At 34.8% G+C, this 12,417-nt stretch overlaps 1 protein-coding gene across 1 annotated transcript in view; it reads right to left on the bottom strand.

The window, feature by feature from the left end:
• LOC145663965 (lysosomal cobalamin transporter ABCD4-like) overlaps positions 1-12,417 on the bottom strand; it is a 55,296-nt gene that overhangs the window by 7,782 nt on the left and 35,097 nt on the right. Inside the window, exons 8-10 of the mRNA XM_081730198.1 lie at positions 7,751-8,022; positions 3,989-4,077; positions 404-606 (exon numbers count right to left, since the gene is read on the bottom strand). Of these exons, the coding sequence (XP_081586324.1) occupies positions 404-606; positions 3,989-4,077; positions 7,751-8,022 (564 nt within the window). The remainder of the gene's footprint in view (positions 1-403; positions 607-3,988; positions 4,078-7,750; positions 8,023-12,417) is intronic.

Consider the following 12,417-nt stretch of genomic DNA (forward strand, 5'->3'; position numbering starts at 1 on the left):
GCACTGTCTTGTTAGCCATTCTAAATAGCTTACGATTTTCACTCGCCAAAACCAAACGACTGAATGACATATTGGTAACACAACCGAGGTCATTCACTTCCTCCCCCAAAGCAAAGGGAAGATTTCTTCCGGAAGAAGGCGGCGGGGGTGGGGCCGAAGTATAGTTGACATATTTTCCGAGGGCACAGATGAGTTAGACAGGTTCTAGTAAAGAAATATGGGTAAATTCTCGACACATTTGGATTATTTTGAAAATCACAAATATTTAAAGATCCCTTATCTATTGTATTAACTGAAAGTTTCAAAACATTCTATATTCGTTTCCTAAAATATTCATCATAATTCTTTAAAAAAAATCATTCTATATTTGTTAAAAAAAAAAAAAAAATACACGTATCTTTACCTGTTCTCTTAAACATCCATTAGTGAAAAAAGGTTTCTGTGGTAAGTAAAAGACACCACTGGGACCTGGTGGAATGTTTCGATGAATGACACCTTCTTTCAGTGGCCACAAACCCCGTAACACGCGAAGCAAACTCGATTTTCCAGCAGAACTACTTCCAACAATTAGAAGATTGTTGCCTCGTGATATAGTCAAGTTCAAACCTGAGGGTAAAAGTTCAGAGTTAAGATAAATCATTAGACATGCTTAAAAACTCAAAAAAACTCAAAATGAGAAGACACTATAGCAACTTAGCGTCTTGGTTTCAGAGCACATATTGTGACCTTTTTTATATATAACAAAACCACAAACAGATGTCGCTTTTAAATCTAGATTTTCAACAACTTTTTGTTATAATGTAAAACATAAGGAACACGTTTTAAATATAACCCAGATTACTAATCTGAAAGTATTTTGTGGCAACCAAAATTCTTCAATTGATCATCAATACTACTTCTATTCTCCTTATCAGGATAATTTGAAGAGCTTACTTTATGTAATACAGGAAGTTGATCACATGCTATGAATCCGAACTTCCGTGGATATAAAGTAATTATCAGAACTAATCGAATACCAGTATGTGCCATAATAACCAAAAATCCCAATAATGGGGTTCAAAATTCACTTATTCCACAGTAAAATTGTTTTTTAAGACCTAATAGTGCTATTACCAGGTCTATAATTTGTTTCTACTGTCTGTCTACATCATATAGAACTCGTTAATTCTTGTCGCCGTTCATCCAACAAAACGATGCGTTCTTGAAAATCACTTGGAGGTTCGGTTTTACCAAAACATATTTATGTTCAAGTTATTGAATTTTGTGGTTATAAACATCGATAAATTTGGTACAGAATCTAATACTTAACGTTTTGTTAATAAATGTTGGTTATCCCAATCTTTCTCAAGATTACCGTTTGCAGTGTAAAGATTCGGTACATTACATTTCTTTCAATTTGAAGGTTGCACTTGCAAAGCAGTACTAGTAAAATAGCGTGAATGAAATACTGATGATCATTTGAAGAGTCTTGGTTGCCAAATGAATCGTTTTAGGTTAGTAATCTGAATATTAACTTTTCGTTATTATAAAATCTATATACACAGTGTGTTTCAAAGTAACACCGACAACGTTTAAAAGGTGATTTCTGATACCAAAATAAGACAAAAAGTATAGACCAACCTGGATGCACAAATGCTTCCTTCCGGAGTTATAGGCTGCCGAAAACATGAACTTCAAAGGTCCATAACTCAGAAACTATGGGACCTACCGTAATCGGGTCAAGACTTCATTCAGGAACTAGTATGTGCCCTATCCAAATATCCAAGTTTCAGAGTCCTAATGTACTTCCGCAACAATTTTTGTAAAGGTAGTTGGTAAGTACTTCAAATTATATGCTCGCAGCCAAAATCCCTCTATAAAATTGTTGCCTGAGTACCTTAGGATTCTGAAACATGTATTTTTTGGACAGCGCACATATTATTTTCTAAATAAAGTCTTGACCCGACTACGATAGGTCCCATAGTGTTGGAGCTATGGACCCTTAAATTTCATTTTTTCATGTTTTCGGCAGCCTATAGCTCCGAAAGGAAGCATTTGTGCACCCAGGTTGGTCTATACTTTACGTATTATCTTGATGTCAGGAATCATCTGACAAACGCTGTCGGTGTTGTTTTGAAATGTATGTATGTGTGGGTGTGTATCTAATTATGTATGCATACTCCAACAAAACTCTGAAACGCATGGAACAATTTCAACCAAACTCTGCACACATATAACTTACAAACTAGAAAAAATACTATGGGGTAAGATATTCTTAGAGGTAGGGGTGGAAAGGGGTGTCATATAAAAATAATCGAAAACGACCGATATTAGTGTCAACTCTATAGTTTTCGAGGTCGCTGGGATGAATAGTGGAACTCCAGACGCAGTTTAGGTTCAAGTTCAGCCCTTCGGCATGGGAGAGGCAGGGAGGGATAAAATGTCCAAAATGACTGAGATTAACGTCGAATCCATGGTTTTCCGGGTCACTAAACTGATTGGTGACTTCTGATGACATTTAAGTCCACATTTAATAGAACAGAACGAAAACAACTCTGCAGAATCTTCTAGGAGAGGAGGTATAATTTCGCAAATATCTTAATTCCCCATTTTCTATGCATACAATGCCCAAATCGAAGAAACATTTCAATCTTTGAACACAGCATTTTGCCGAGAGCCATTTTGGTCGATCTAGATTTTCTCATTACACTTTGATTGAGTGTATTCTAAGGGAAAGGAGAGGAGGCTAATTTTTTCGCAAATAATAAGTCCATACACACCTTCCTTCGTGTGGAGAACGGATATTTCAGCTAGTATAACAAAAGAAATACTGACCAAAGCTTTAACACATACACACACTGTATTTTAAACTATAACATGTTACAGTTTCGGATATCTACCACATCCTTCATCAAACACTATATAGACACTATAGAACATAAATGAAGATATAAGTCTAAATTTTATTGGCTGAAGCCTTCAGCCAATCCCGTAGATCCCCATGTCCATTTTCCAACCAATTACATGCCACAAAAACTCCTTCATAAAAATTAATGAAGAAATCAACATTTGGCACCTTTTGGAGAGAATGCAATTAACATATTTAAGAAGAAATTCCGGGAGGAAGAAGCGTCAGTGGCGATAAACATCGAAGTGGCAAAGTTGCAACCGAGCTGCAGGATAAAAACCGATAAAAGGTGTATATATTAAAGCGAACAGTTGTGTCTGTCGTGTCAGGAGTTGTGTCATTGAGGACATAATGCTATAGAATCATTAATTCATGATCGACAGAAGCTATTCGACGTCGAAGTTAGTTTTTTTTTTTTTTTTTTTTTTTTTTTTTTTTTTTTTTTTTTTTTTTTTTTCAGGACGATAACATTTGTTCACATATGTTAATGGAAACGTCACATCCCACTGCCCAATTTGAGCAGTCAGTAATCCTCGAACTTCCTTAAACTCTTGTCTGACTTCCAGTTGTCCCTCTGAAAATCAACTTTCGCGCACAGCATTTCCAGGACGTGGAGGACATTTAAATCGCATGAATCAAAAATCTAAGATTGTCCAAAGCAGATTTCAGCCTTGGAGTAAACGGTGGCAGAAAAGTGTCGAAAGCAAAGCCTTCATAGGTACTCAATATTTTGAATAGCCTTAATAGGTACTCAATCAATATATGTATCTTCTTTTATACAAAATTTCCAATTCTTTCTTCTTCCCGTAAATTTTTTATAGAAGAGGAGCTATTAGTTTTGGGATGACATCTATATATTACTAAGAATGAACATTACAATGTCCTTATTTGCAATGATTAATATACGAATAATTAATGAAATTTCAAATGCTCCAGAAGTAGCATTCAACAGACTTCCGTGCGTCTAATCCTAATTTATAAGATATGTTTAAAATTGGACCTATAATAATTTTGAGAACAAATATTTCTTTCACATCAATAAATGTACGTAAATTTCCATGTTTGGAAATAAGTTGACACATATATGGATGACAATCTTACCTTTCACCAATTCATCATCTCTTTGAGGTATAGCAATTGTAACGTTTTTCAGAACCCAACCGGCTTCTGTGTTTTCGTATTTTTCAACACTGAAAAAGAGAAAGAAATCATATATAGAAACAGAAAGTGCTTTTATCATATAGAGCAGGACTCAGAAAAATATTGTTCTGTCCTAGGCCCTACAATAATACAAATCTAATTTGATACAGGGCTACATCTTTCAACCTTAAATGATGGTTACTTGTATAAATAGCACAGGTTATCTCAAGCTATCCCTGAACGATAATAGCAATTGAAGGGCAATATATGTGAAGCTTTAAGAAAAATCAGGTGTATGTCAATGTACATGTCTTGTAATTTGAGCACTGAAAAACCTATGTCCACTGTTCTGGACGGATCAAAATCCTCTAATGATTGTTCATTCATACTAAGTAAATAACGAAACTTTAAACTTTAAAACGAATTTACTATTTCTTTTTAATCCAACCAAACCCTAAAAATCAGATCTACTAGCACGCAATAACAGGTACGGACCACCGCACTAAACTTTCTCGCTCCAATTTCTTAAACTAAATTATGTTATGCTCCAGTTATTAATGAAACATTTTCTTCTGAAATATGAACAAAGATCATAAGGTTTTCGGAAAACTTTGTCCACAGAGAACTCACTCCCAAAAGCAAACTACCCCTTGCCATATCTTAGGGTTATTAATGAAATATTTGTGTGTAAAATATTTCACAAAATCTCATGAATCGTATTTTATAAAACTCAAAAACTCACCCTCAACAGTAAACTACCCCTTGTGTATATTCTCATGAAGCTGATTTATGCAACATTATAGGAATATTAATGAAATGTGTGTTTACGAAATAAGAACGAAATTACCTGTCGTTTCTGAAAAGTAGTATGAAAAGAAACTCACCCCCCAAGAATGAACTACCCCTTTTGATTTTTTTTTTTTTTTTTTTTTTTTGTGTGTGTGTGTGTGGAAAGGAGTAATTTACGCAAGATTATACAATTATTGGGGATATATTTATTTATAAAATAAGACCAAAATTACCCGAGTAGTTTTTGAGAAAATCGTCAAATATATATATATTCACCACCAAGAATAAACTATCCCTCGTATATTTTTCAGAATAAATCAATTATACCCTATTAGTGAAATATATATTTATAAAATAGGAACAAAATCGCCTGTCTTTTCTGAGAAAATCGTCCGAGAAAACATCCTTAAGAACAAACAATACCTATTTTTTTTTCCAAAGGACAAATGAGTTATGTCATATTGTCACGTTATTAACAAGGGGAACATCTATTCCTGAAATATGATCAAAACAGCTTAAGTCGGTTTTAAGAAAATCGTCTCCCCCCCCCCCCCCAAAAAAAAATCCTTAAGAGTAAACCACCTCTTCTCGATTTTTCTGAGAAATGACATATACTACAGATTGATTTATGAAATATAAACACAATCTTTAGAGCCGTTTTCGAGAAAATAACAATTCTTGATTTTCACCCTTAAGTAAACTACCTTTATTTTAGGGGTAGGAATTTAAAAAAAAAAAAATCACAAGATAATCTTAAGTTTAAACTCTGGTCTCTTGAGCAAGATATTATGGAAAAATAAAAATTTTCTCTCTCTCTCTCTCTCTCTATATATATATATATATATATATAGTGTTTCAAAACAACACCGACAACGTTTGGGAGGGTGATTCCTGACACCAAGATAAGACAAAAAGTATAGATTAACCTGGGTGCACAAATGCTTGCTTCCTTTCGGAGTTATAGACTACCGAAAACGTGTAAAAATGAACTTTAAAGATCCATAGCTCCAAAACTATGGGCCAACCGTAGTCGGATCAAGACTTTACTAAGGAACTAATATGTGTTCTATCCAAAAATACATGCTTCAGAATCCTGCAGTACTTCCGCAACAATTTTTCTAGTAGTAGTTAATGAGTACTTCAGATTATATGGCGGGACCAAACTGCCTGTACAAAACTTGTTGCGTGAATATCTTAGGATTCTGAAACATGCATTTTTGGATAGAACACATATTAGTTCCTTAGTAAAGTTTTGACCCGACTACGGTAGGTCCCATAGTTTTGGAGCTATGAACCTTTAAAACTCATTTTTTCATGTTTTCGCCAGCCTGTAACTCCAAAAGGAAGCATTTGTGTACCCAGGTTGGTCTATACTTTTCGTCTTATTTTGGTGTCAGGAATCACCTCCCAAACGTTGTTGGTGTTGTTTTGAAACACCCTGTACATATACAAAACTTGCTCTTGTTTTGAAAGGATGTGTGATTGTGCGCTTGAATCCCTCTCTCTTGATGAAATTCTGCGTACGCTACTGTATCTTGCTAAAATTTAAGCAAAGAGAGGCAGCACATATTACGGCTATTAATTTACTATTTATCTTTTAGCTATATAGTAATTGAACTAAAACTCGATTGACGTAAAAATGAAAGCAATCCAGTAGTCGATAAAGTGTCTTCCCTACAACACTGAACACATTCACTACGCAGCTATTCGTAAAAATATTTCTTGTTATATATGAAGATTTGCTGTGATAGACTATCTTAAACTTATCTTTAAATTATATATTTTATTTTCTCAGCTATTCTACACTATACAATTCCCAATTTAGAGTGTTCATTATGAAGCCTTAAATATAAATGGTTTCGTTTCAAGGAATGATATTATTATTAATTTCTATAGATTACGTAGTACGTTGCTTTTAAATTATGCAAAAGTTAGCTTTATTTATATATTTATTTCTGTAGTTTTTAACACGAGGAGATACAAAAGTCTAAGACTACGCGTGCACATAATAGAAAGAAAGCAAGCAAGAGAGAAAGGATGGAAGAAAACAGGCAAGAATGCAAACAAGAAAGAAAGAAACATAAAATAAAAATACGAAAACTATTCAATTTCTCTATTAGTTAAAATGTTATGACGCATAATGAGATATTGAGGAAGAGATAGGATCAATATTAACAGACGAAAACCATATTCACGAAGAAATTAAATGTCGACTAAAAGCAGGGAAATCGTGTTATTATTCAGTACAAAATCTCTTGTTGTCGAGTTGCGAATTCTGTCGAGGAATTTGAAGCTTAAAATAAATAAAACGTGGGAAGAACATACACTGAAAGTATTTGAGAACAAGATCCTGAGACGAATATTCGGACGCAAGAGGAATAGGAATGGGGAATGGACGAAACTTCATAATGAGGAACTACATAATTTATACGGTTTACCAAACATTGTTAGGGTCATCAAATCTAGGAGGCTCAGGTGGGCAAGTCATGTAGCTACAATGGAGAAAGTAGAAACGTTTTCAAAATCTTAACTGGAAGACCAATCGGAAAACGACCATTAGGAAGACCTAGGCGTAGATGGGAGCACAATATTAAGATGGATCTCGCACAAAGTAGAAACTGGATCCTGTTGGCTAAGGACAGAAGTCAGTGGAGTGCTTTTGTGAATGCGGCATTGAACCTCCGAGTTCCATTGGCCATAGAGTTAGTTAAATGAGGAAGAAACGAGATCAAACCACAAATTGATTGTGAGTGAATCAGGAATTGTAATGTACTTGTCAGCCATCTAGTGTTCCTCATATGTATTACTCAATTGACACAAACTCAATGATGCGATAGTCATCTCGTGAAAACATGTTTTGCGCTAACGTTTTCCCTTAATATTTTAAAAGATGGATTGGTCCTTTCTCTCGTCTAATGCCTTAATTCTAGATACCTTCGAGAAGCTTTAGACATCTCCAAGTTCGCTTGTTGCTCTGCCTCTGCTTCTTTAAGCGTACGATCATCACTGCCATATGTTGTTCTTTGAAAAGGCTTCGTGAAAGTAATCCCCTCTTCCTCTGCGCTGCCCCAGTTCTCCTCTAGAAGTAACATATGTTCAATCAGTTGAACAACTCGATGCGTTACACCAGCCACCATAGTCACTTTCCCTGAGATATCCACAAATCTGCTAAATGCTGAGATGAGGTATATTGACACAAATGCACTCTGTAATCAAAATCATTCAATTATTTCATAACTTTTGCTTAAATAAATACCTTTCAACTTGCTTATTTGTTTTTTTTTTTAATTAAAAAGTAAGTAAAAAAAAAAAAAGACAGGGGGCAAAAGATTAATTGTAAAAATTTCACACGGGAACTAAACCTGACCTAAACTACCTGGCACTTCAGCCCATGAAGAGCTGTAGTTGGCCAGACGGCGCACGATTAACTTAGTGATGACTGAGCGGCTAAGTCGTCATGATTTCAGGGTTTTAGGAGCGTTAATCACTATCTCTTATTCCATTTTAAGAAATCATTTATTCTAATTTCATCCTTATGAAATTTAATTTTTTTTTTCTAACTTCATTCTTATGAAATTTATTTATTCTAACTTCATTCTTAAGAAATTTAATTATTCTAACTTCGATTTTGTGAAATTTACTTATTCTAACTTCGATTTTGTGAAATTTACTTATTCTAACTTCATACTTTTGAAATTTATTAGTCTAATTTTCATTTTTACGAAAACAATAAGTAAGAAATAAATAATACGTTAGCGTATGCATTTAAACGCATTTTTTTTCTATAAACATTAAAGTTGTTTATCTGAGTGATGGTGGGTCGTGATGTTGAAAAACAAATGCTTTATTTCTGTCAACAACGCCAAGCACGTTATTACTCTGCGATTATTTCTTGAACTGCTTCTATTCCGCATTTAATTTCCTTCACGTGTGTACGGAAAAATGAAATGAAATCTTTTAGTTTTACGTTCCATGGTTATGCCAGTTAGACTAAATGAGAAAGTGATGATGAGAAATGAATGAAATGGTGAATGAAGAAAGTGAGAGGAAACGGAAGAACCCCGAGAAAACCCACGAGCACGGTGTTTGTCCACCACAAAGTCCACATGACGCGAGCTGGGATCGAATCAGGGACCCCAAGCACTGGAGGTAAACGCTCTACCACTGAGCCACCGCGCCCCCCTACGTATGTACAGAAAGGATATCTTCATCACTTAGGAGCCAAACTCAATAGCTTTGTCTGCTTCTTAAAACTAAGATAACTGAACTATAAAACACTAAACACTCAACTGCCATCTTTGTCTATCCTTGCAATAGAAGCAGTTTAAGTATTAATTCCACAGTAATAATACCATGCTTGACGACGTTGACAGAAATAAAGTCAACACATGTAGTTTTATCAAACATCACGAAGCACTACTCTGTAAAAGAACTTTTATAAAGTCAAAATTTAATCATTTGTAACATAGGATTAACTATTTTCTATCTTTCTTTGGTACTTTAGAAAGTGGAGGAAAAAAGATAAAGATACAGAAAAGGATTCCTTATTTTTGTTTTTTAATTTATTATTCTTTGAACTCTTGATGTACTAAGTAGAAGAAGGAATAATTAACAAAAATATCAACTAATGAAAACCGTAAAACAAATTTATTACACAAAATAACTATAAAATGATTACAAAATATTCTGGTAATCCTAATCTTAGATTTTATTTCGAGTCAAATCTAATTTTCATTCTACTGGTATAAGTTTAGGAAAGATCAGGAAATACGGGACTAAATTTACTTGTAAACAACTGTATGTAAAGAGCTCGATTATGATGTAAAAAATCTCTGTTATACAATCATGGTCTGTGAATTCGTCTTATGCGCTAATGGCAGCTTCACTTACACAATTAGAACTCATTACGGAAAGCTGGCACAGTCATACTTCTTACTTTCTAAATTCCGAAATTTGTTCTGCAAATTCTGGAACCTGGACTCGGAAAAGTTTTATCACTGCACATGGCTTTACGTCACGTCCACGAACTTTTAGATTATCAACCTCAGCAAAGATCCTGATATAAAATATTAGGTAATTTTAAAGAGAGGGCATTTCAGTCCAGTGGTACTCAGAAAATAAACGACGCAAGATCTATATTTATTGTCATTATGGACATAAGTTGTATACTCTGCGTTTACCAGACTTCGATTTAAATTATAGCTGAAACAGACTGATATTTCTGTATGTGAAACAATATTCATTTCAAATTTAACACAGCCGAAACGGAGGGTGTTCGGCATAGATATTACGAGACTCGTAAAGGATTACTCGCCAATATTACTTCGGCTCTGAAATAATAATCCGCCCCCAATCAAGACTATATCAGGATTGAAGCTGAACGACAATCAAAAGCACGGAACTGGAATATTCATCATCAACAGAAATTACCAGGTATGTGACAAAGAAATCCGTTTATGTTAGGCTTTTCCCAGTGCATAAGACAATTCACTAAGACAGTAAAATTCACACTCTAAATTAAACTCTATTAAAACTCTCTTAAGTTTGATTTATGAGATTTCATTGTACCTTTCGCAAAACACCCTCAAACTAGAACCCAGAATTAGTATAAATCTCATACTTCAACAGTATTCAGAGATCCCAGAAATTATCCAGCTACGTTCCTGATGTTTGTAAAAGAAGATTGCCTTTGTAAAAAGAAAATAAAAATCAAGGTAATTTCCAAGAATTAAGATCCTGCCTGTATTTTCAAAATTGAAGTCGCCATTTTTTTTTTTTTTTTGTTTGTTTTTGTCTGTTCGTTTGTTTGTTAATACGAGAGATATGAACTCCCAGATTGAACCAAACTGTAACCTAGAAGACAGTCTAAAATTGTGTCAAATATGGAAATTTCTATATAATATGAAGAAGTTGGCAACCCTATAAAATTAGCCTTTCTGCCAACCATGAGGATCCCGAAAACAAAAACAGAGAAAGAACAAGGAAAATTAAAAGCAAAGTTAGGGGCAACAATGACTATCAATAAGAGACTAAGTAGTTTCCTAGTGGCCTCACGATGCTGAATCAACAACTTGATATATGCCTCTATTTGGAATCCCACTCGAAACCACACACTCCCAGACCCTCGGCTTTCGGCAACGCTTCAGGTGGAAGCAGGGAACATTATTTAGAAGAAACTACTCCACCCCAAAGAAAAGAAATCTAATTAACGACCCACACTTATGCCCTTTACGCTAAGGGAGACGGGAGATTAATGGAAGTGAACTATTATTACATAATTGGCAGAGATGAATATGGGGAGGAAACGGAAAAAACGCCAGTAAGCCCAGACACGATGCTGTGCACCATGAACTCAAATGGTTTGGGTTCGAACCAGGGACCCTTGTACCAAATGTGGTCGATGAGGCACCGTGCCTCCAGGGCATTCCCAAAAACACTTACTTTGATTAATATTATTTTTCGTTGCACGACAAATACAGCAATATTGTCTTAAGATGTGGAATCAAGATCCTCTACATGGCCACCAGCGCAACAGAGAAAGTAATCGTCATAAATTATTATTTTTGTGAATACCGACAACAGTTTGGATATGTACAGTCTTGTTCAAAAAACATCTTGACAACCCACCTTCACTGAAGATGCAATATTCTGATATTCACATAAAAGAAAATTTAATACTGTAGCTCTAAATAAGTATCTCGATTGACCAAAGAAAATCAACATTTCTTTGATTTAATTCGAACTGTGGCTTAGAGTACAAGTGTTTTCAAAAAGAGGTGGGTGTTAGATTCTTCTGAACAAGATTGTACATAAACTTGGCCATGTCATAATGTGATGAATTATAGAGTGGCAGTGATCAGGCCTTGCGTCTTTAAAGAAACTGTGGAGATTACAGCCGCAGTTACTTTACTAGCATCCTGATAATTCACTGTTTTCGAAGTCTACAGAACACAAAGTGTTGTATGACAAGGGTAAATACTATTTTGTAAAGAACCATTTCGTTTCTCTTTTACATCTAGAAGAAATTTGTAAAATTTTATAAATCAACACTTCCTACTTTCTTGTAATGATCCTCGTTAATTGAGATAATTAGTTTTTTTTTTTTAATCGAAGTTTCACTAAACCAATCGACATTTGTTATCACAATTTAAAAAAAAAAAAAAAAACGAAATGAAATCTTCCACGGTTATGCCGGCTATGTTAAAGGAGACGGTGATGGTAAGAAATGAATGGAATGGTGGAGTGAATAAAGTGAAAGGAAACGGGAGAACCCCAAGAAAGCCCACGCAAATGGTGTTTGTTCACCAGAAAGGTCACTTGTGCTGAGCTGGAATCGAACGAGGAACCCTACGCACCAGAGGTGAACGTTCTACCACTGAGCCACCGCGGGCCATCACAATTTTGAGCCTTAAATATTTCTAGAAATGAAAATGAACAGAAACCTTACGTATAATGTCCAACTATCATGTCTTATAAGCTAAAAGAGGCGAATCATAAATACAAGAGTATGACAACAGAGGAATTAGCACAATGAGAAAGTAAAAAGAAAGGGTAAACCCCAACCAAAACCACGATGTTATCCACTACACGCCACAAGGCTT

The sequence above is a fragment of the Thermobia domestica genome, chromosome 11 (assembly GCF_964235325.1).
Source record: "Thermobia domestica chromosome 11, izTheDome1.hap1.1, whole genome shotgun sequence".
NCBI classification, from domain to species: Eukaryota; Metazoa; Arthropoda; class Insecta; order Zygentoma; family Lepismatidae; genus Thermobia; species Thermobia domestica.